Source organism: Pseudophryne corroboree, chromosome 9 (genome assembly GCF_028390025.1).
Source record: "Pseudophryne corroboree isolate aPseCor3 chromosome 9, aPseCor3.hap2, whole genome shotgun sequence".
Classification (NCBI taxonomy): Eukaryota; Metazoa; Chordata; class Amphibia; order Anura; family Myobatrachidae; genus Pseudophryne; species Pseudophryne corroboree.
Window position 1 is genome coordinate 390,915,853 of NC_086452.1, and position 26,352 is coordinate 390,942,204.

Here is a 26,352-nt window from a genome sequence, read left to right on the forward strand (position 1 = left end):
GCGTGCTTTCAGCTCATATGGAAAGCAAAGCACGTCCCTGTCACTGAGGAAGCTATAATTGGGCAGTGGTTGATTTGGGGAGGGGGCACCACAGAACGTGCCCGCTTGTCATCTAGTAAGTTTTTTATACTAAATATACATTATACTATTTGCGCCGTGACCGTCCGCCTGTTCCCCAGCCTGTCTCGCAGCCTATCTCCCTGCACCGTGTCAGCCCCGGCAGAGGGGGGCAGGGGCGTATATCTAACTGGTGGTGGTGCTACTCGTGGATCTGCGAGGGGGGGGGGGGGGGTCGGTCTGTCTGTGTGACAGGACAGAGGTGTTTGTAAGTATTTATATCATACATTAATATGGGGCCAGAGGCGGTGTATTTCCTGTGGGGTCTTAATCTGGCTCTGCCACTTATACATTTTATATGCTGCCACACATTGCTTTTATTTACCTTTGGTTGGCTGCGGCTGGGGGCAGTTCTTCCAGGATGGCAGGTTCCACTTCCTTCTGAAAGTTATTTCTCCGGGGCCAACAAAAGTGCAGGAGGCAGAGCCGACAGGGAGAAGAAGATGGAAGGAGTCAGGAACAGCTGAGGCCATGAGCATGTTCAGCGTGGTGGGTGCGCTCAGACAGGCACTGGCTGCACTACTCTCCCTTGTGTAGTGTGCGACGCAGCCCAGTCTTAAGACACAGAGGTAGCGGCAGACGGCAGTGGTGGGGACCCCTGTCCTGTGAGGAGAGAGGGAGGGAAAGCAGCGCAACTACGACAATTCATCTTCTGCGCATGCGCAGAAGCTATTTCCCTACGTGAGCCCCGATCGCGGCAACCAGCCAGGCAAAGCAGTGAGTGATGGCCATGGAGGGGGAGTCGGGACCGGCCAAACAGGGACCGACCTGAAGTCCATGCGTCCCAGTCCGCCCCTGCGAGTCCGGCCCGTAGATCCACGAGTAGCACCACCACCAGTTAGATACGGCCCTGCCGGGGCTGACACGGTGCAGGGAGACAGGCTGTGGGATGGGCTGAGGAACAGACGGCCGCAAATAGTAATTGTAAATGAAGTATAAAAAACGTACTAGATGACAAGCGGGCACATTCTGTGGTGCCCCCTCCCCAAATCAACCAATGCCCAATTAAAGCTTCCTCAGTGACAGGGGCGTGCTTTCCATATGAGCTGAAAGCACGCCCCTGTCAAAGCGGCACTTCAGCTAGGTGCCGCTTATAGGGATTTTATCAATGGGTTTTTTGCTGGCCAATGCCTGGCCCCGCCCCCCGCTTCCGGCCGCTTCCGGCTCCTACACACTGACAGCAGGAGGCACCAAGAGCGGTGCCTCCGAAACACCTTTAAAGTGCATTTTTACAAATATAGCAATGATTAAAATAATATAAAGGCCAAAGCATTTACTTATGACACAGAATATGTGTCATAAGTATCTTCTTTGTATTATTTTAATCATTACTATCAGGGGAGGCACTGCCTCCCCTGACTGCACGTCCCTGGCGTAAAGCAATAAGAAAAAAATAATTAATAAATTATCCTCTAACAGGTTAATGAGCAGATGTATTAACCTGAAGAAGGCATAAGGAAGTGATAAAGCAGTGATAAGTGCAAGTTGATAAATGCACCAGTCAATCAGCTCCTAATTGTTAATTTACATATTGGAGCTGATTGGCTGGTTTGCTTATCACCTTTCACATATCACTGCTTTATCACTTCCTTATGCCTTCTCCAGGTTAATACATCTGCCCCACAATTTGTTAGTAACCAAAACAAACATTCTCATTGTTTTATAAGTCTGGACCTACACATCTAAATTTAAATCTACAAATCAGAAAACCTAAAATAATTTACCACAGTCTTTGAAGCATATAAAAGGGATTATCTGGCGTTTACAAAAAGCATATATAGATGATTGAGTACATTACACCCAATAAATATTATTACTATGATGCCAATCCTTAAGGATTTGATAAAGATAAAAGCTCTACACCATGAAGAGAACATTAAAACTGACACAGCAGTATATTAAAATAGGGAACTTTACATTAAAACACTAAAATAAACCAAGCTAGACTTTTTTCTGTCATTTATGGAAAAGAAAGTGTTCAATTACATTTTATTTTAAACAACTTGAAACATAACACACCACAAATTAACTTGTAGTTTTTGCAACATATAGTATTAGAAGTTAGAGACTTCATACACATTTTATATGAAGAAGTTGCAAATATAGGGGTCTATGTAATAAGTCTTGGAGAGAGATAAAAATGGACGGAGATAAAGTATCAAACAACCAGCGCCTGTCATTTTTCAAACACGGGTCTATTCATGAAGCAGTGAAAAGGGGTGGAGAAGTGAGCCTGTGAAGAAGTTGCCCACGGCAACCAATCAACTACTCTGTACAATTTTATAGTATGTAAATTATTAATGTTACTTCAATGCTGATTGGTTGCCATGGACAACGTCTCCACTGGCTCACCTCCACACTTTTCACTGCTTCATGAATAGGCCCCACAGCCTGTAACATGGCAGTTAAGAGCAGATTGTCTGGTGCTTTCTTTCTCCACTTTATTACTCCCCAAGGCTTAGTATATAGATAGACCCCATAGATATAAAACCCACAGGAGGAAACCCTGCTTTCTCATGTAGTTTAATCTCTGCTGGTAAAAACAGTGTTGTTATATTAAATAATTATCTATTAAAGTATTAAAGGCTATTCTTAGTATTGTGTGTGCAATAGCTTATTTCTAAAAATAAGTAAATATAACAAATAATATATAAATATAAAATGTATCTAATAAAAAAAATCTATATCTTATAAATAGAATGGGAGGGTGCTCTTACATGTAAGTTTAGATTGATACTCGAATTAAGTGTAGAAAGTGTTACATTTTACTTAATAAATATTGCTTCAGAGGACCACTTATTAAGTAAAATTCAACAGTTCATACACTCAATGCTAGATGCACCATCGCTTGGAAAGTGATAAAATGAAGAGTTAAAAAGTACCAACCAATCGGAACCTAATTGCCATGTCACAGGCTGTGTTTGAAAAATGGCAGTTAGAAGCTGATTGGCTGGTGCATTTTCACTCTCCATTTTATCACTTTCCAAGCGATGATGCATGTGGCCCTTAGTTTCAGTCTCTTTCTAAATATATGAATTAAATGTAAGAGCGCCCTCCCACTCTAATTATTAGAATTTTGTCTTGGGTGTCCTACTAACAGGATACATTGAGAGGTGCAGCTATCCCTTTCTCGAAGTGCGGGATAAGGGTATAGTTTTCTTAGGAATATTATACACACACATACATTTATATATATATATATATATATATATACTTGCAATTGTCAGATCGGCACTCTCCTAGCGATGGATATGTTGCTCAGGTGCCATCTGGAGGAATTAATGCAGGTAGCAAACTGTGTAACAAACAGCGGCACTCAGAGACTGACACAGCGTGAATAAAGTGCTGGTGCTTTTAATTCATGGCTGGTAACTCCAACGTTTCGGGGCGCGCAAGCCCCTTTTTCAAGGTGAGCCAAATACAAAGTGTGAAAACAGTGCAAAACATTTACCTTTATGGTGAGGAGGACCCACGTGTGGGAAGGTGTGCAGCGTCCTGGGGAGCCTGGAGCTTCCGCCCTGGATGTGGTGACGTGTCAATGCCCCGGTCACGTGACCTCCAGCGTGTCCCGGGCCGTCACGTTGCCTTGGCAACCAGACGCTCCTTGGTTGCCATGGATGCCTACGGCAAGTGCGGGTGCTGGGGTTGCGGAGGAAGCGCGACTTCAGGCTGAGGGTGATTGAGAGTGAAATGACAATTACATAAGATAGGAAGAAACTGTTACAGTGTGCTGTCGTAACATACAGCATACCAAAAACAGACATGATAAACTGGATTAAAAGATCACATGGTAGTCTAGCACTAGCAATCTCATAATGGATCAAAGAGTCATTAATGATAAACACCTAAATTATACAATACTATACCAGTGAGAGAAATACATATTAAGCGGCACGCATAAGTCATAAAGTGTGAGGGCTGATGGGTCTGGAACATGATCAGAAATGTCAACAGTACAACCGTCCCCATAGTCAAATGGTGGAGACAAGTGCTAATAGATATTACTCAGAAGACACTCCATTGGATTCTGTCGTTAAGACCTTTCGGCCTCACAGTGTCCAATCTATACATCCACGTTGCTTCCCGTCTAAGTAGGGTGGCTGCTCTGTCTCCGCCTCTTGGATTAATGGGGATATGGTCAATAATTTGGAACTGTAAATCTTTCAACGTATGTTGCTTCTCGACATAGTGTCTGGCCACGGGTTGTTCCGATTTCTTGGATAAAAGTGCTGCTTTTAATGCGGACCTGTGCAGGGCAAATCGCTCCCTGGCATTGCGTATGGTCTTGCCTACGTACTGCTGTTTACATGGACACGTAATTAGGTAGACTACATGAGTTGTAGTACAGGTGAGTACGTGCTTGATACTGTAGGAAGTCCCTGTGGAGGTGGATTTGAACCTTGTGCCAGTGATCATAGTTTTACAGGTTTCACAGCCTAAACATTTATAGCAGCCTGATGTTTTAGTTAGAAAATTAGTGGTAGGCGTGGAATCAAATCCTGTGATGTCTGGATGTACCACAAAATCTTTAATGCTTCTGCCTCTTCTGTAGCACATCATGGGTCTTTTCCTCCTTAGCCCAGTTAGGTTCTTATCGGTGGAAACTATGGGCCACAGTGCATTAAGGGCCCGTGGAATTACAGCACTGGATGTATTATACTGTGCCACGAATGGTACAATGTCATTACTCTTCTTGATGGTCGGAGTTAGGAGTTGTTCTCTGTTTGTCATCAAGACTTTTTGTTCGTTGGTGAGTAATAATTTGCTGTTGTAGCCTCTCTGTTTGAACCTTGTAGTGACATTATCCAGAGCAGATTCCAGTTGTGTCGGATCACTGGTAATTCTGGCTGCCCTCATGTATTGAGATTTAGGAAGCCCCTTTTTGAGGGCAGTGGGGTGATGGCTGTTGTATCGTAATAAGGTGTTTTTGTCGGTTGGCTTATAGTACACCTCAGTATGCAACATGCCGTCTTTGATGATGACGTTAACGTCCAAATAATTTAGTTTAATCGGGTCACACTGCGATGTGACTCTAATGGTGGACGGTCTGTTATTAATGACTCCGATGAACTTTTCAAACCTTTCTTTGCCTCCGGTCCAGAGCAAAAACACATCATCTATATATCTACAATAATGTAGTATATATTGTGAGTAAACATCATTATTGAAAAACATAGCCTGTTCTTCCTCTAACATAAAGACGTTAGCAAACGAGGGAGATACATTGCTTCCCATGGAGCAGCCGCTTACTTGCCGATAATACTTTCCATCGAATAAAAAATAATTGTGGGTTAGTATCAGTTCGAGTAATCGCAGGAACAGATCATGATCAAGATTGCTCATATTGGCTTTGGTTAAAAACGATCTCATTGCCGTTAGCCCTTGGTCGTGCGGAATGCAGGTGTATAAGCTACAGATGTCAACTGTGCAGATGATGGTTTCCGCGGGTATCGCATCGACTGTCTTGAGTAGATTTAAGAAGCTGGTAGTGTCCTTGAGGTAGTTTGGTTGCGCCAGGATGAGCGGCTGCAATATACTGTCCAGAAAAATGGAGATCGGCTGATAAAGTGCTTTGTGCGCAGAAATTATCGGCCTGCCGGGAGGATGATCTAAACTCTTATGTATTTTGGGGACCAGAAATAACAGGGGGACCACGGGGAAATCTTGTTTGAGCGCTTTGCATAGTTTGCTGGTTATTAACCCGGTATTGAATGCTGAATCAAGGATGTTATCCACTTCAATTTTGAATTGTTTGGTTGGATCCGCAGTCAGCGCTTCATAAACTGATGTATCACCCAGCTGGCGGTATGCTTCCTGTTTATAGTCGCTTAAATTCATAATGACTATACCACCCCCCTTGTCTGCGGGGCGGACCACTATATCCTTGTAGGTGGCAAGTTGCTTTAGGGCTTTGAATTCAGAGCGTGACATGTTGCGATGATGACTCTGATTAGCCTGGGTGTACTTCATCAAGGAATCGTCCAGTAACCGTGTAAAGGTTTTTATTGATGGATTGGACGATGGTGGATCAAACTTGGAGCTGCGGGTGGAGTTAATGAAGGACTGGTGCGGTTCTGAAGTGGTGACTGGAACTTGATCTTGAAAGTGCTCTTGTAAGCGGAGTTTGCGAGTGAATTTGTGTAGATCAATTTGCCAGGTCAGTTCATCAAATTCATTTGTAGGGACAAATGAGAGTCCACGATTTAATACTTTAATTTCCAATGGGGTGAGTTCTCGATCAGAAAGATTGTAGGTGGTATCTACTTCTTGTTTCTGGAGCCTTTTGTTTTGTTGTCCCCTGCGGGTGGGCGCCCTCTGGTTTTTGTGCCTGCTTCTGTGGCAGGCTTTGCCCCTAAAGGGGGATCCTGGGCTTCTGGGGGACCTTCTGAGTCGGCTAAGACGAAATCGCTGTCGCTATTGGAGGTGGCATTGCCTTTCTGCCTCTCCTCCCTTCTTCTACGCCAGCTGAATCTCGATCGGTGGTTATAAGGCTTATGTTCACCGGGTTCCCCCCCGGAAAGCCATCGATAAACTCGATTAGTTTCATAATCCTCCTGGACTGCACGGGATCTCCCTGTCCAACTACTATCGCGAAAAAAATAATACCCAGAGGATTCCGCATTCGCAACGTTCCTACAATTGGAAGATTTAACGTAGAGTTCTGCGAACGCTGGACCGGCATCCTCAACAAATGCAGCATGGACCTCATGCTGCTGGTGGTAGAGGAAGCCGGCAGGGAATTGAAAATCACCCGTGATAAAATTCAGTCTTTTGAACAGGAACACCATACACTACTCACTTCTGATAGCAATCAAGCATCTATCAAGAAACTACAAATGGCCTGCGACAATCACAAAAAAGAATTGATCAAATTCAAACGGGTCAAATTATTGACAGTCCAGGAGGATTATGAAACTAATCGAGTTTATCGATGGCTTTCCGGGGGGGAACCCGGCAATGAGATCGTTTTTAACCAAAGCCAATATGAGCAATCTTGATCATGATCTGTTCCTGCGATTACTCGAACTGATACTAACCCACAATTATTTTTTATTCGATGGAAAGTATTATCGGCAAGTAAGCGGCTGCTCCATGGGAAGCAATGTATCTCCCTCGTTTGCTAACGTCTTTATGTTAGAGGAAGAACAGGCTATGTTTTTCAATAATGATGTTTACTCACAATATATACTACATTATTGTAGATATATAGATGATGTGTTTTTGCTCTGGACCGGAGGCAAAGAAAGGTTTGAAAAGTTCATCGGAGTCATTAATAACAGACCGTCCACCATTAGAGTCTCATCGCAGTGTGACCCGATTAAACTAAATTATTTGGACGTTAACGTCATCATCAAAGACGGCATGTTGCATACTGAGGTGTACTATAAGCCAACCGACAAAAACACCTTATTACGATACAACAGCCATCACCCCACTGCCCTCAAAAAGGGGCTTCCTAAATCTCAATACATGAGGGCAGCCAGAATTACCAGTGATCCGACACAACTGGAATCTGCTCTGGATAATGTCACTACAAGGTTCAAACAGAGAGGCTACAACAGCAAATTATTACTCACCAACGAACAAAAAGTCTTGATGACAAACAGAGAACAACTCCTAACTCCGACCATCAAGAAGAGTAATGACATTGTACCATTCGTGGCACAGTATAATACATCCAGTGCTGTAATTCCACGGGCCCTTAATGCACTGTGGCCCATAGTTTCCACCGATAAGAACCTAACTGGGCTAAGGAGGAAAAGACCCATGATGTGCTACAGAAGAGGCAGAAGCATTAAAGATTTTGTGGTACATCCAGACATCACAGGATTTGATTCCACGCCTACCACTAATTTTCTAACTAAAACATCAGGCTGCTATAAATGTTTAGGCTGTGAAACCTGTAAAACTATGATCACTGGCACAAGGTTCAAATCCACCTCCACAGGGACTTCCTACAGTATCAAGCACGTACTCACCTGTACTACAACTCATGTAGTCTACCTAATTACGTGTCCATGTAAACAGCAGTACGTAGGCAAGACCATACGCAATGCCAGGGAGCGATTTGCCCTGCACAGGTCCGCATTAAAAGCAGCACTTTTATCCAAGAAATCGGAACAACCCGTGGCCAGACACTATGTCGAGAAGCAACATACGTTGAAAGATTTACAGTTCCAAATTATTGACCATATCCCCATTAATCCAAGAGGCGGAGACAGAGCAGCCACCCTACTTAGACGGGAAGCAACGTGGATGTATAGATTGGACACTGTGAGGCCGAAAGGTCTTAACGACAGAATCCAATGGAGTGTCTTCTGAGTAATATCTATTAGCACTTGTCTCCACCATTTGACTATGGGGACGGTTGTACTGTTGACATTTCTGATCATGTACCAGACCCATCAGCCCTCACACTTTATGACTTATGCGTGCCGCTTAATATGTATTTCTCTCACTGGTATAGTATTGTATAATTTAGGTGTTTATCATTAATGACTCTTTGATCCATTATGAGATTGCTAGTGCTAGACTACCAGGTGATCTTTTAATCCAGTTTATCATGTCTGTTTTTGGTATGCTGTATGTTACGACAGCACACTGTAACAGTTTCTTCCTATCTTATGTAATTGTCATTTCACTCTCAATCACCCTCAGCCTGAAGTCGCGCTTCCTCCGCAACCCCAGCACCCGCACTTGCCGTAGGCATCCATGGCAACCAAGGAGCGTCTGGTTGCCAAGGCAACGTGACGGCCCGGGACACGCTGGAGGTCACGTGACCGGGGCATTGACACATCACCACATCCAGGGCGGAAGCTCCAGGCTCCCCAGGACGCTGCACACCTTCCCACATGTGGGTCCTCCTCCCCATAAAGGTAAATGTTTTGCACTGTTTTCACACTTTGTATTTGGCTCACCTTGAAAAAGGGGCTTGCGCGCCCCGAAACGTTGGAGTTACCAGCCATGAATTAAAAGCACCAGCACTTTATTCACGCTGTGTCAGTCTCTGAGTGCCGCTGTTTGTTACACAGTTTGCTACCTATTATATATATATATATATATATATATATATATATATATATATATACACACACACACACACACACACACACATACATACATACATACACATATATCTATATATGTGTGTGTGTATATATATATATATATATATACATACACACACACACTATATATATATATATATATATATATATATATATATATATATACACACATATACATACACACACACACACATTGTTTTTCTTTTAAATCTGGACCTGAGTTTAACTCATTTTTTCCTGAAAATTAGTATTTAAAATATATTTACACAGTTAATAAAACTTTATTACCATTCACATGGTGATCGCTAATTTTATTTTCACTAATGTCTGTTCACCATCTATTCATACACAGTACAGCACTGCATGAAATTTGAGAAACATAATACTGGTTTGTGGTCTATTCTGCACTGCTGACTAGCACATGTATTTAAACTATATTTCTGCCACTTCAAACACTCCCATAATCATACTTTCAAAAGGTGTACAATAAATGATACTTTTATATAATAATTTTTACGAATCAATGTTGGTTACAAACATCAGCACCTACTAAAGAAATATGTAGGTACAAAACTCAATTTAGATATACTTCCTTTTATCCACCTGTGACCAGTCAAAATATTACAAACATGTCTTCAATCTGCTATATGTGTAGCCCAATGCAAGTCTTATACTAAATTTAGTTTTACATTTAAAACCCCAAAACTTTTTTTTTTTTTAAATGGCATTATTGTAATATAGGAAAACCAGCATAATCATTTATCTTCCAGTGAGCAACTGCTTTAAAGGAAAAAAACCTCACGAAGGGGCCAAAAAAAACAAAAAACAAAAACAAATGCACAGTCACAGCAGCAAGAAAAGAGGGATAATGGGGTATTACACAGAAAAGTTATGTATTCTGAAAATATATATCTACTACGGAAATATGCATTTCAGTAGCAGATTACAAACATTCTTCCATTTATTTCCACACTTTGCTGAATAAGTCGGAAAATAAATTTGAGAACATTTAGTAAGTAACAGAAAAAGCAAATAAAAAGCAAAGTATGGTTTTCTACACTAAAAAGACATCTCTGACATTATTACAAATGCCACAAAAATGTCAATATTAATTATTTTTTTTTGCAGATACTGTTCCTTTCTGAACAAGTCTCTAAATTAGTCTTTGTAGGTAAAGCTTTTAGTTTAGAGGAGGAAGACAATAGATTTAGTCGATCACACATTACTGTTTAGAGCTCAATTTTGTATTTGAAAAGGTATTACAACAACATCATAAACTAAATGTTCAGTGCATCTGATCTTGCCATTTTATACAGTGAGAGAGGGGGGGGGGGGGGGGGGGGAGTCAAATGAATATGAAAGAAAAAAATTCCCTCAGAGCAACACTGTTACAAAGAAACTGTAAAGTCGAATAATTTTAAATCTAAATGTAATAGAAAGAAGATTTTTCTTTTTAATTACCATGGTTTATAAAATATTTTAGTTTATATTGATGAATAGCTGCAATGCTGTTTTAGTAAAGTGTAACTGCAGTCAAACATATGCAAACTTCACACAAACATTATAATTACATACATCTGAAATAATAGTTATTCCTTGACCCTTTTTCTTAAACTTGGCGAAGCCTAAAAGTCAGATTTATATAAATAAATTGTTCAAATAGTGGGTTGTGCTAAAATGTAAAAAAAAAGTTGACCAAGTTACATTTTTGTTATTTTTTTTTCTTTAAATGTGTATTAAAGGTTGCTAAATCAAAACCACTTTATAATAACAAACCAACTTTTTATTTTGTAATCTGTCTTTCTTTGTGGCATATGCCATGTACCTTTTGTTGGAATCCTTTTTAAGCCATAGAAATATACAAATCATGTAGGGCTGCAAAATATGTACATTACATGTACAACACACAGAAAAAAAACAGATTTACATTTCTTGATGACAAGTAAAATATCTTACATTAAATAACTCAAATGTATAGTCTGGTTTGGTAAATTTGCTTTGTCCTTAAAACAAATCATTCAAGAAAAAAAATCTTGCTGTCAAAAAAATATATAAAAATAGATTTTGCATAATAAATCCAAAATATTTAATTTAGTGCTTACTGTAATTTATCATTCTTGTAATTTTCTAAAAACAGTATGTTATGCATGTATAATAAATTAAGATATTTCAACCACTGTAAGGGAATCAAATCGATAGTAACAATAATTTTACAATATGGCATGGAAGTGTGAATTATTTATAAAAAATATATATATCTTAACAGCTGTAATGTATTGGAAAACAAATTCTGTTGTGTGACTTCAAAAATATTTGAATTAAAAAAGTTTTATATTTTAAATAAGATTTTTACAAGGTTTTTTGGGGATATTTTATTTAAAAAAATCTGGGTTATTTTTTGGAGTTTAGTAAAAATTCATGTTAGTAATTCCCTTACAAATGAAGGTAAGGATATTGTGGAAAAAAAATGGCTTCAAGTGCATTATATATAGTGAAACCCACCCTTAGTACCTCTGATTCTCTGATTTATCTTACAGCCCATGAACCATTTATCAATATGTGCTTTAAAAAGTTTTCAGAACAACCCCTTTGAAACCTGACACCAATAAGAAAGATTCTGTAATTTATACCCATACAAAATGTCGAAAAAGATTTTTAAAATAAGATTCAATTTGTTGATTTGAAATAAAAAAATAAAGGAAAAGTCACCTAAATAAATGTGTAAATAAATACATACATTTAATTACAGGCAGTATTTAGGGATATATACATATAGTCACAAAAGCTTTGAAATAGAAAACATTAGACCACAATTTCCCATAAATGTAATCATATTGTATGTAAAGTTTAGTGTATAGTATTAATATTATGTAAAGTATGATTTCTTAAAAACTGCATAGTATGATTTTGCATTATTAAAATGGCTTTAGCTCATAAAAAAATGTGGAACTTTAAATATCTTAATCTAAATACAGTAAGAGATATGAATTTTAAAAAATATTTAAGTTATGTGCAGCTGTGTATCAGGGTCAGACAGATGACATATTTAACTTGAAGACTGGAAAAGTTACAAAATCAAGATGACCCAACTAAACAGGTGATTTTTTTCACTAATTTTGTTTTTCTTCTATTAATTAGCAAACTTTATTTATTCTTTTTAAGAATAGTGGAAGTGTGGCGAGTAGGAGGAATACTTTGGTTTGTGTTTTTTTGTCAAAATATGATTTGTGTAAAAAAAATTATTGGTAGCTTGTCTGTTCAGGAGTATGAACATTTGAAACTGAACATAAGACTTTATGCGCAAGACAAAGTGCAATTCCATGATCTCAAGAGGTACCACACAATGAATAGTAGTTCCTAGTATGAAAATATAATGTCACCAGAGAATAAGAAACTTCTGCCTATAATGGGCAGACTTTGGAGCATTTTAGGAGTGAGCTCTTCACAAACCACTAAACACAACCTTTAAAACAAACACAAATGTAAAAAAAAAAAAAACTTGTCTGTGTTCATCCATATGTTGGGTTTCACTCTCTCATTCATATAAACTTGTCTTTACCTACTATACATGTTCTATTTCCCGTGCACTTCGGACATAGTTTATCTAATTATATACTTTTAAAAAGTCTTTATTTCTGTAAATAAATATTTTCAGTTCATTTCTTTTTTCATTACGTATTCTTTTCTTTTTTTTCCTCGGAGAGCGGTAGTGATAGGATAGAAATGGATCCAGTTGCTGTCTGCTTGCAACTCCTAAGTGACCTCTATAAATTAAAGCAGATATTTAATATCGTTCATAGTCATTCGCTTTGTGTCTTACTTGCATACAAACTGGTCAACAATCTCGGTGCATTTCTTGCATTTCACGTAACAGCACCAGTGAAATTTGCAGTGGCATCTCTCAGTCTGTACTGTTTTAAACTGATCATAACCCCTTCCGCAGCACATAAGCTCACAGCCATCCATGCCCTCTGACGTCTTATTGCACAGCCTTCCCTGGGTCCCTAAAGACCCAGTACTTTCATTGCGAACACAATAATCCGGACTTGGGTCGATGTAAACCAGATCGTTCGTGGTGGGGGAATTGAACTTGTTGTTCACCTGCACCAGCTTCCCTCGGCTGTTGAGTTTCATTGCTGCCGCACTATCGTATTTCTCCTTTAAAAGGTCTCCCACCTTGCGGAAGTCGGCTAGTTGTAGCCAACACGTCTTCAAACTACATGAGCCAGATACTCCATGGCATTTGCAGGCAACATCCGCCAAAGTACTTACAGCCTGCAATGGAAGAAAAGAAGTGGTCACTTTAGTGCACCCCAACTAGGCAATTGCAGTTAAACATACAGACAGTATTTTGACAGTAAACAGAGACTAATTGGACAAATAAGTTATCTTCAAGGTTATTTTCGTCCATGTATCCATTCTAGGGATAGCTATAGGGTCACACAAACTATTTTTAAAAATGTTTATTCTATATTTGTTTCCATCACATCTGCTGGGTGTCTATTACAAGCATTCGCTACCAACTTTATAAATGAGCATTCACTACCAACATTATCATGTTCCCAGCCAACCCTCAAGATTTAACTATGTCATGCAGTATGATGGTATTCAGCACTTAATAAACTCACAAACCATTTTTAATTAAGAGAGTGCTCTTCTGACCCATTTCCCGTGGAAAATATTCAACTGCAAATACAGTTCCTTTGAAGCCAAAGTGTTCCTTTATAAAAGAGCTACAGGTAACATCTACATGTAAAAATTTGAAAGAACACAACAGCTTGTCCCTTTAATCCTAAAATGACTAGCTACAGAGACATTTAAATACACATTCATGATGTGTTGGTCCAGTCAAATAATTAGGTATATGCATTTAGAGGTATACAGAATATCACATAGAAATCAAAGTCTTCTGCAGTCTGTTACTTAGGGGCCAATTCATTCAATTAATTATTGGAGGCAAGATGGTCCCCAATAATTAAGTATCCAGCTCACTGCGAGTAGATGCAGTGGACACAAAAGTCACCAGTGCAATTCAGCATTCTCCGCTATGGAGACAGCGGATCCGGGTTGAAAGACCTGAACATAGGGAAGGGACAGGGGTGCGGGAACAAATACCATCCGTCAATGGCAAAGGTCCCGCAGTCAAGCTCAGAATATGTAGTATTTTTAAAGAGTGATGCATTTCGGAATATCTTTGCATTACCTTTAGAATGAATGGTCCTGAAAACGTTCAATTTCACCTATTTTGCAGAAATTAAAGTGATTCAGAATAGACCGCTTAAAGTCTTAGGGGGGTATTCAATTAAGTCCCAATTTTTCGACTGGTTGATACACGTGGTTTTCGTCAGCGCTGGATTTTTTAAATAGTTGAAAAAACGGCACAGGCATTGAATAGGTCAAATGTAAATTCAACCTAAAAATGGGCGAAAAGTGCAGTTTTTTCGACTGGTCGAAAAACTGCACTAATTGAATACTTGCTAATTGCTTATTGAACATAATGGGCCATTTATTTATTTTTTTTACAGGTTTCAGAGTTACCTTTCCACAAATAAGCAGAGCCATCAAGAGTAGCAAAGGGCCGAGGTACTGAAGGGGGGGTGGCCTTAACAGGGGTGTGTGGCCATATCTCTTACAAAAAATATATAACACCAACAAAGTCAAACTGCTCGCTCCACAGTGGGGGCCATTCGGGTGGGGGCATCAGCTTCTTTTCTTGCTTGACACGGGAAGTGGGTCCCTCTTCCTTTGCATCATCTAACCAGTGATATTAGGTAAGATGTTGCATGTGCACTAGAGAGAAAAGACTCTCGCACAGAGCCAGAGTCTTTGCTTTCACTGTGCAGGGCCATCTTGCCAAAGATGTCACTGGCAAGATGGTACCGTGGAGGAGGGAATCGCTTCCCAGATCAAGGTAAGTATATTTAGGGTGTGAGTGAGGAGGGATGGACCCGGGCCCCCGCCAGGCCCTCCAACAAGCCAGAGCATGGGTAATTAGCTCCCCCTACTTGTTGACAGTGGATAGAAGAACAATAAAGATACTCTTCAATGGTTTGTAAGCATTAGATTTAAATAACCATTTTTTTTATTGCATTAGTAAACTGTATAAAAAGGAAAACAAAAACATTACTAAAAGTTATATTACTCTATTAAGAGGTTTCTCCAACATCTACTAGGACAACAATTGTTTCAGTAGTTACAGGGCTACATAGAAGTAAGTGGCTAATGAATTAAAACTATAAAAATACCTCACAACATTTCAAAAACGCTAAATTATGCCACACACAAGACCCACCTACATTACAAATAGGCCAACCTACAAATTAGAACATCCCTACCAACATAGGTACTGTGGGGTTGTATATAAAGTGAAATACCAGTAAGCACCTTCCAAACACTATGTTCCCCCTTACTTCTGCATTAGAACAATCTATATTACACAGAAACTGATACTCTCATTGGAAAAAAAAACACAACAAAGCATAATAAGAGCAAACAAAAATAAAAGGGAATACATTTGAATTAGACTATTGATGTAACAGAAAAAGTATTTTAAAGGTTGCAATTGTAGATAAATGTGGAATATGCATATTATTAAATGTTCAATCTACATAAGGTCTGAAATATATTGTATGTCAATGGTTCTCAACTTTTTTTGAATCTCGACGCCCTAGAGTATCAGATTTTTTTTCACGGCACCCTAAGGTCAAAGGTTTCTTATTGAGAAATTTAGAAAGAAATATTAAATAAGTAAAGTGTGTCCTTAGGTTCAATAGTGTGGTGAGGGACAACATTTGCTTCTGTTTGTCCACATATGTTATGTAGGAGTGAGACATTGTATATTATTGACAAAAAATAAAATTTTAAATACTACTACTACTACTACTACTACTACTACTACTACTACCATCATCCATACTAACCTCTTCCTTAAGAAGCCCTGAGAGACTATCAGGGGAGACACTGGAGCATCCATACTAACCTCTTCCTTAAGAAGCCCTGAGAGACTATCAGGGGAGACACTGGAGCAGTAGGGTAAAATTTATGGGATATTAAAAACAGGCCAATTACTTTAAAGAGAAGTTTTCCCACTTTAGAACAATCATTGTACTTATAAGGATACCACATCAGTAGGGATCCCTCTCATGGGATCACAGTATTCACTTTTTATACAGTGCTACTCCATACAGCCAATGACAAGAACTTCTAACATCAACACCGTAAACAAGGTGGTTGATCCAAGACCACTGCACATGACTCAGAAGTAGTGAATCATATGTGCCAATGTTTCTTCTTTACCATCCAGAATAGTTCCCAGAGGGCATAAGCACCACTAAGGGGTACAGGGTGATCACATCAGTAAAAGCTAAGTATGGGGATCAATGAATGGACAGATTTCAAACAAAAATAAAACCATTATATCTGTAATCATAGTCACTTTATAGTTTCCTTGCCCATTCCTTTCGGCAAAACTTTAGGGAGCAGCTCTAACTTAAAAGTAGTGTATCAATTTTGCCCAAGTGAGAAAGAGGTTTCATTTTCACTTGGACAATAGAGGGCTAACTAAAAGCCCAATGATAGTCTCCAGTGATGGATTAAACCCTATGGAGGCCCTTAGGCAGTCGAAATCTCGGGGCCAACCTTACAAATTATCTCCTAATACCTTTTTAAATTCTACCAATCAACAGTCTACAATCTGGAAATGGTAATGTGAATCTGATGTCTATGCTTTACATACTTTAAGTTGTTAATGGATACATTCCATTAATACAGTATTTTCTCTATAGAGTCTTTAAATGTAAAGTTTTTGTTTCTTTCAGTTGACTAATTTTTTCTACCTTTTTGAAGCAATTTAAGAAAGCTTGATTGTAATTTGCTTTCAAGATCAAATCAATATTAATTGTATCCATTGTCACAGGGCCACTAAAAGGTGTGGGCCCCATAGGCTGGTGCCTAGTCTGTATTTGGTAATCCGGCTCTGGAAGTCTCATAGTTCACTGCCATATACCAGTGGCTCCCGAACTTTTTAGACTATTCGCAACCTAGAGTATCAGCATTTTTTTCACAGCGCCCCTAGGTCAGAAGTTTCTTATTGAGAAATTCAGAAAAAAATATTCATTTAAGTAACTGAACCTAAGTCAGTGGTTCCCAAATGCTGTTCTCAAGGCACCCAAACAGTCCTGGTCTAATGGATATCCATGCTTGGGCACAGATGGTATAATCAAACTGAGGTATTAATTAAGTCACCTGTGCCCAAGGATGGATAGCCTTAAAACCTGGACTGTTGGGGTGCCTTGAAGTCCTAATTTGGGAACCACTGATTTAGGGTCAATTATGTGGAGGCACACAGGGTTGCACATCTGCTTGTACACATACTGTATGATTGGTATTCGCCAGCACTGATTTTGCCTATCACGTTAACCATGAATAATCTGATTTGGTCCTAGACCCCATGGCACCCTGCATGTGGCCCAATTCACCCTTTGGGAATCACTTGCGCATACTCTTATTGTCACTATAATAAGACCTGAACGGACATTGTCACAATAATACCCAAGTGGATAGAAATCATAATTGGCTATCGTCATGGAAAATCCAGAACACACCCACATTTCTTTTTTTTTTGAAGGGGGGGGGGAGGGGTAACTATGCTGTCAGAAGATCGTCAAGCCTCCCGCATATCTTAGGGAGTGTGTGGAGCTTGATTGTGCAAATTCTGCTGCCACACCTATTGCACTTGTCCCCAAGTATGTCAGCAAGTATGGTACAGAAATTCATTTTATTAGAGTCTATAATGATTATTGCAGATGGATACACATATTGAACCTACTCTCCCAGATCGGCCGGGAAGCTCCTGAAAAATCGGGTGGCGCTCCCAGTTCCTCAGAAAGGAAGGCAAGTTTCCTGGAGCTGACCTCAATCCTCCACAGCTTGATGCACCGCCCTAGCCCTCCCCCCTCAACACTTCTTGAAAGTGGGCGAAAGAGAGAGGCCGGTGATGCGATTCACATAGAACAGCACCATCACAGACCCACCCACTATACAATGCCAGTAATCTGGGCATTTAATAGTGGGTGGTGGGGTCATGATGATGCCATCGTGCATCCACACACCCTGTACCGTCTACCCATGATGAGGTGTTATGGAAAAATAATGGTACATCGTGAAGTCTGCATACACCCCTAATTGACGTATTCTAAACTCACAAAATTCCTACTTCCCCGTTTTTTATGAGACTAGCTAACCACAACTTGTCATATGCCTATGATTCACCAACATTTCACAATCAATTTATACACTGTAATCAAAATTAAAAAATCTCAGCAGACCTGTAAATTTTGCAGGTAATAGTAAATTTACCATTTTTATATGAAGCCTCCTAATCATTCAGCCTTCATTTTGTAGTCCGTTATCCATATTAGAGGTCACACCCCCTGGTGCAGGCCCGGCGACGGGGGGGGGGGGGGGGGGTCAAAGGGGACAACTGTATGGGGCCCCATGGGTCAAAGGGGCCCCGAAGATCATGGACACGCAAAATAAGAGCAGCGCCGACCTATAATTGTTTAGTACCCGCCCGCCGAACTACTGCGCGCCAACACCCCTGCCTCCCCCTCCTATGGAATTTACAGACATCTCCAGGAGTAGGGCAGCCCATGTGTGAACTTCAAATTACTGTCCGGTGCCTTCACAGCACGGATCCTGTTCACAAAATGCAGTACGGCGACATTATATATATATATATATATATATATATATATATATATATACACATATATATACATACATATACATACATACATATATATATATATATATATATATATATATATATATATATATACACACACACACACACACACACATACATTCATACTATAGTATTATATATATTACACACACACTATATATATTATTTTTATTTATTTTTTTACATACATACATACACACACGTACAGATGTTCCCCGCTACAGCTTTGCTGCGTATAGCACTGTTCTGTGGTGGGACTGGGGTGCATATGCACCCGCTGCTAGCCCCATAGCAGGGTATGCATAGCGGGAGCAAGCATACGTATGCGACCCACTATGCCGCAACCTGTGTTCGGCGATGCTGCAATAGTGTAAAAGGACACATGTACATGTATGTAAGTGAATATATTTAGAGTAGGTTGGGGGTCGAGTGTGGTTGAGGGGGCAGAGATTTCAGTGTACCGGGCCCCATGATTTCTGTTGCTGGCCCTGCCCTGGTGTAATAACCTGGCTGATCCTTCCCGCATGGGGCAGCCAGAAAGTAGGTAAATATGTACATAGGGGGTTATTCAGGTTTGTTAGCAAACCAAAACAGCACACTGGACCTTATTAAATAAGAATTGCAATTTCTACTAAAAAGCAGTTGCTGCGATCAAATAGTGACCGCCCAGAAATAGAGAAAAAACGCTCATTGCAGAAATTGTGAATGCATCGCAATATGCGGGCTGATCACACAACCATACACAATTACCGAAACATCAAAGTTTTTTCCTATCTGCACCAGGCAAGGCCATCCACAAATCTTGCGACACAAGAGGCTGGAAGAAGAGAGGCCAATCCCGGTATCGGGATCGGCGGGATCCCGGGATTTAGAGCCAAAAATGGTCGGGATTCAATCCCGGGATTGAAGCTCCAATCCAGAGGATTGAGGTATCAGAGTTGAGTATCCTCAGGACACTCAAACACTACCCGGCTTCCTTCTCCCGGCGCCCCAGCGCAGCATCACGTGGAGTGAGAGGTCACGCTGCGCTGTCACGCGCCGCTGGGAGCCGCAGGAAGAGAGCTGATGAGGTGTCCCACCCGCCCACACCCAGTTTCTGGTGAGTTATGTGTGCGGGGCCACACAGGGAAAAGCCAATCCCAGGGATCCCGGGATTGACCATTTTTCAATCCCGATACCCAGGATTGAAAAAAATGACCCGGGATTGTCCACCCTAGCTGGAAGTGATAATTGACCCTCCTTAAAAAATTCCTTGCTACGCCTGCTTTTTTTTTTTCAGACACACCCAGAAAATGTCATGTTTCTGCCATAAATGCCATCTTCCTGTCAGTCAAACAGCGTCTGTAATTGGGATCACTATGTGTATGCATTTTCTGTCACTATTACTTCTTACAGGTGCGCAATGCGAACACTGTGCATGCGCAGACATTCGATAATCGGCTAAATTGCGATACGCAAATTTTGCAACCCTTACTGAATAAGGTCCACTAATGCCAATAATGGGTAAAACTATGTTGCATTACAGGGGGGGCAGATATAACATGTGCAGAGAGAATTAGATTTGGGTGGGTTATATTGTTTCTGTGCAGGGTAAATACAGGCTGCTTTATTTCTACACTGCAATTTAGATTTCAGTTTTAACACACCCCACCCAAATCTAACTCTCTCTGCACATGTTACAACTGCCCCACTCGCAGTGCACATGGTTTTGCCCATTAGTGTGCTTTTTCTGGTTTGCTAACAAACCTGAATAAGGACTATAGTTTTATATTGTTTCTCTGTACAAATGTAGAAAAGTGGTGGTCATGATGTCCATCTACTAAGCATGGCTGTACTCCTATGTACGAAAATGAATGTAACCTGCACCTAAGTGTGCCCCTTGTCATTTTGCTGCCACTCATGTTATACAAACTACCATACACATTTGTATATGCTACTTTAAAAGGTAAAATATGGTATTTTTGAAGTATTATGCACACTAAGTTAACGATTAGGTAAATATGACCAATTTATACATTTAAATTAGAGATGTGCAGCTTGGTTCTCCAGAAACCCGAATCCACCCACATTTTGTAGATCTGGACTGAACCAAAACCCAGACTGGTTCTCTGAGGATATCTGAACCAAGTCCCGGTTCTGATCTTTCCGTAGTTCAAAATTCGGATTTTAAATCCGAATTTTGGGGTTTGTATTGCAAAAATTACTTTTTATTATCCATTTTTTGTGTGCTTTTTATCAAAAAATATTGATTTTTTTAAATCAATTTTTAACAGAGCCAAAAACCGAATCCGAACCAAACATTTGACGGTGGTTTGCCAAAACTAAAACACGATGATGAATTAGAACCAAAATCAAAACATGGGGCAGCTCACATCTCTAAATTTAAACAATAATTGGATATGTTGGGGGTTTTGCTGCCTCACAATATTTGCTGTCTCAATATAGGCACATCCTTGACTGTACTGAACTGTAAGTTCTAGCTGCCAAACATGAGTCACTTGTTCCAATTGTTCAGTCAACAAATGATAGTGCAGCTTTCAAGGGGGGTAATTCTGAGTTGATCGCAGCAGGAATTTTGTTAGCAGTTGGGCAAAACCATGTTCACTGCAGGGGAGGAAGATATAACATGTGCAGAAAGAGTTAGATTTGGGTGGGTTATTTTGTTTCTGTGCAGGGTAAATACTGGCTGCTTTATTTTTACACTGCAATTTAGATTTCAGTTTGAACACACCACACCCAAATCTAACTCTCTCTGCACATGTTATATCTGCCCCCCCTGCAGTGCACATGGTTTTGCCCAACTGCTAAAAAAAAATTCCTGCTGCGATCAACTCAGAATTACCCCCAATAGTCGATGAAGGCAAAACCACAGAGGTACAGGGGTAGAGAATGGGGAACTAAACGCTCAAACAGAACTTCACTGCACATTTAACTATTCACTCCAGTCAGGCTGGACTGCACCCCTAGTGCTGTTATACAAAATCCGGGACATAAGTGGGGGTACAAGAGCAGTACCACCACCCAGCAACAGTGCTACCCTGTCTGTATTTGGCACCCTACAGCCTAGAAAGCAGCAATGTAAAGCACCCTTAGAAAGCTCCAGGAGCTCAGCCTGACCCCTTTGCGCTGACAGTTCCGCCCCTCACTTTGACATAATACACTCAGCGGCGGGGCAGCACAAGTCAGCCCATCGACCAGCTAGGAAGTGTACAAAACTCTTCATTAAGTCTACAGCACCCCCATCAAAAAGAGTATTCCCATTACTGCAGGCATTCCCAACCACGGTCCTCAAGGCACACTAACAGTGCAGGTTTTAGTGATATCCAGCACAAGTGTCAATTAGTGGCTCAGTTATTTTGATTTAACCATCTGTGCTGCAGCCTGGATATCACTAAAACCTGCACGGTTGGTGTGCCTTGAGGACCGTGGTTGGGAATGCCTGCATTACTGTGTATGATCAACAGAAGAAAGGGGATTATGGGGTATATTTCTTACAGTTCTACAAAATGAAAGTGGAGGTGTTGCTCATAGCACCCAATCAGATGTTATCTATTACCTATTGCATTCTAAAAAAAAAAAAAAAAATAATAATAATAATAATAATAATAATAATAATAATAATAATAATAATAATACAACCAGAATGTGATTGGTTGCTATGGGAAACAACTCCTATTGTTTGTTTTAGAAGCTTTATTAAATCTACCACTATGAAACAAAGACAAAAATGATGGTGTTCTCTTAGGAAGTGGTTGTGAGACAAAGGAATACAATGGCGTGGTCATTTCTGCAAGCAGAGTAAGTAACTCCTTTATGAAAGCAAGTGAAATCCTTGTAATTTGATTATTTTTATACAGCAATCCTATTTATATTAGGATAAAGCAACAAAGAAATTAGGTGAATGTGCCCTATTCAACAGTAATGAGGATTTCAATGACACAGAGAAAATTTTTCCTTCCTACAAATCAATTACGAGAATTTTTAAGTTTTATATATTAAACTCTATGTACAAATGCTTTTTTTCCCCAAACTTAGGGGAGATTTATCAAAGCCTTGAGGGAGATAAGGTGGAGAGATATAAAGTACCACTCAGCTCCCAACTGTCATTTCTCAAATACAGCCTGTAACATGCCAGGAGCCGATTTGCTGGCACTTCATCTATATCCGAGTTTTGATGCATATGCCCCTAAATAACTATGCATCACAAAGCACACTGTCTGGGTAATTCCATCTGAGAGATCATTTGTATGTAATAATGTTGATACAATGTTTGAGGCCCATAGAGTCACATTAATGGAAAATAAGTTCAGTGTTTCATTAGTTACCTACTAACATATGGTAAAGGGAAGCAGTTATGTTACCAGCGCTCGGAATCCCGGCAGTCAGCATGCCGACGCCGGGATCCCGAATGCTAGAAATGCTGGCATTTTGAATGCCGGCCCACAGTGTCTATTCACATAGAGTGGAAATAGAACCTGTAGCGAGCGCAGAGAGACCGCTGCGTGGCGAGCTGCCAGGATCCTGGTATCTGTATGCTGACCGGCAGCCGGCATAACATACCCAACCCATGGTCATAGGCCCTGCCTTTATCCATGCAATCACCATAATAATCACATCAAACATGCTCTCGCCGCCCTTTTCTGTTCTATAGATTACAAGATAGGCAAGCAATTTACAGCCATGAAAGTGCACAGCCCGAGTGTGGGAGAGAACTGCTCACAGCAAGACTTCTCAGAGAAGTAGAGATATAGGTGGTCATTCCGAGTTGTTCGCTCAATAGCTGTTTTTTTAGCAGCCGTGCAAACGCTATGCCGCCTCCCACTGGGAGTGTATTTTAGCTTAGCAGAAGTGCGAACGAAAGGATTGCAGAGCGGCGGCCAAGTTTTGTGCAGTTTTAGAGTAGCTCAATACCTACTCGGCGCTTGCGATGACTTCAGACTGTTCAGTTCCTGTTTTGACGTCACAAACACGCCCTATGTTTTCCCAGCCACGCCTGCGTTTTTCCTGGCACACCTGCGATTTTCCGAGCACTCCCTGAAAACGGTCATTTGACACCCAGAAACGCCTACTTCACGTCAATCACTCTGCGGCCAGCAGTGCGACTGAAAAGCTTCGCTAGACCCTGTGTGAAACTACTTCGGTCGTTGTAATAGTACGTCGCGCATGCGCATTGTGCCGCATACGCATGCGCAGAAGTGCCATTTTTTTGCCTCATCGTTGCACAGCGAACGAATGCAGCTAGCGATCAACTCGGAATGACCCCTTTAGCCATTAGCAAATGGATGAGGTGAAAAGAAAAATAATACACTTTATATTCAAAATTTGTCGCTATTTAAGTCAGAAAACAAGTGCAGTAATATTTATTTTTATTGCATTAAAAGTTTTAGACGTTTTCATATTATTCACTACACAATTACATTTACCCATGTTTGCCTTTTGTTTTTTGTTTTTTTTGGGGGGGGGGTTTACCAAATGTGTTTTTAATACATTTAAGCAGATATGATACTAGAAAACATTGGTGTTTATTTCTAACTCTTTTGTTTTGCACATTGTGATAGTAAATAAAACAGCTGCAGGTAAAATGCAATATGGAAACTCCTATAAGACCAGGGGTTAAAGTGAGCCGGAACGGGGCGGAACTGCGTTCCGTCAGTTCCACTTGGAGACGGAACGCAGTTCCGCCTCCTCCGGCTCACCTCACCCGATGTGTCCCGGCGCCGCACAAGGAGATGCTGGGCGCCCGCGGAGATTGTGTTTTCAGCGGCGCCCGGCTCTCCCTGCATAGTTGAAGCTGGCGGCAGGAGCTCAGTACTGAGCTCCGGCTTCCGGCTCAGTGCGCGCTATGAGAGAGACGTCATGACGTCTCTCTCATAGTGCTGGGGAGCCGGACGCCAGGAGATCACAGCGGTCGGACGCGGGAGCGGGGCTTGGTAAGTATGGTGGCTTTTTTTTTTTTAAACATGTGTGACTGTACAGCGCATCTACTGGGGCAAACTACAGGGGTCCAAACTACTGGGGGCAATCTACTGAGGGCAAACTACTGGGGGCAAGCTACAGGGGGCCAAACTACTGGGGCAAGCTACAGGGGGCCAAACTACTGGGGCAAGCTACGGGGGGGCCAAACTACTGAGGCAAGCTACGGGGGGGCCAAACTACTGGGGGAAGACTACAAGGGGCTACCTACAGGGGCGCATTACTACTCGGGGAATAACTACAGGGGCGCATTACTACAGGGGCGCATTACTACAGGGGGGCTAAACTACATGGGGCTAAACTACATGGGGACTAAACTACAGGGGCTAAACTACAGGGGGCATAACTAATGGGGGCACCACTAATGAGGGCATTGTAAAGGGGGCACTTCATAAGGGGCATCACTTCTGGGGACATAAAGGGCACTACTACTAGGGGCATTGCATAAGGGCACCACTACTATGGGCTCTATATAAGGGGCACTACCAGTACAGTGGACATTGCATAAGGGGCACTACAACTGTGGTTATTGTAAAAGGGGTGCTACTGCTGTGGGCATTGTGTATTAGGGGTGCTACTACTGTGGGCATTATTACTATTGTGTGAACATGCCCCTTTCTTTTTGAGACCACGGCCCTTTTTCGGGGAGCGCCCCTTAGGCGCGCGCAATACCTTTATTGAATGGGCGTCGGGGGGATAGGGAGTGAGTTCCACCACCTCTCTAAGACCACTTTAAGCACTGTATAAGATTCTCACAAACTAAACAAAAAATATGTAAAAAACTGGATGTCATATCAGGTACCATACATAGTCTATAATAGAGCCATACATGTTTGAGGCACCAGAAGACCTGACCTAGGCTCCTCTAATTGTGACATGACTGGAATTCCATTCAAACCACTTAACGGGCATGGTCAGATCACATGCAAACGCGCCGCCCTACTGTGTTCCCCAGTTTTTCAATGAGGAAATTCGCTCTGCAGATGTGTATAATATAATAATTAAATATTCAAAAAAATACTTTTTAAACTATATTAAATAAAACCTTTTTAATAAAAACAATGTTATGAATGGTTTTGGAAGGAAAATTCATCAGTTAAGTGGTTAAAATAAGTAAGAACTCTAGGTTGGAAGTACACCTCACTCAGGGGGTCTATGTACTAAGCCCCTTGGATGGAGATAAAGTACCAGCCAACCAGATCTGTAATTTTTTGAACACAGCCTGTGACATAGCAGTTAGGAGCAGATTGGCGGGCACTTTATCTCCATCCAAGGCTTAGTAAATAGACCCCGCACTTTGAATGCTGTGTGCAACAATAAGATGTGCAGGAACCAAATTTCATGCCAGATTCCTTTCCTCACACTCACTAAAGGGGGGTACACACGGAGCGATAATCTAAGCAATCTGACTGGATTGCTTAGATTTTCAGCAAGATCGCTCTGTGTGTA

At 40.9% G+C, this 26,352-nt stretch overlaps 1 protein-coding gene across 2 annotated transcripts in view; it reads right to left on the reverse strand.

The window, feature by feature from the left end:
- Window positions 1-10,946: 10,946 nt before the first annotated feature.
- Window positions 10,947-26,352, reverse strand: part of WNT5A (Wnt family member 5A) — a 33,050-nt gene continuing 17,644 nt past the window's right edge. For both annotated transcript variants that reach the window (XM_063940839.1, XM_063940840.1), the window contains exon 5: window positions 10,947-13,460. In XM_063940839.1, coding sequence (XP_063796909.1) covers window positions 13,002-13,460 — 459 coding nt within the window. In that variant the 3' untranslated portion in view covers window positions 10,947-13,001. The remainder of the gene's footprint in view (window positions 13,461-26,352) is intronic.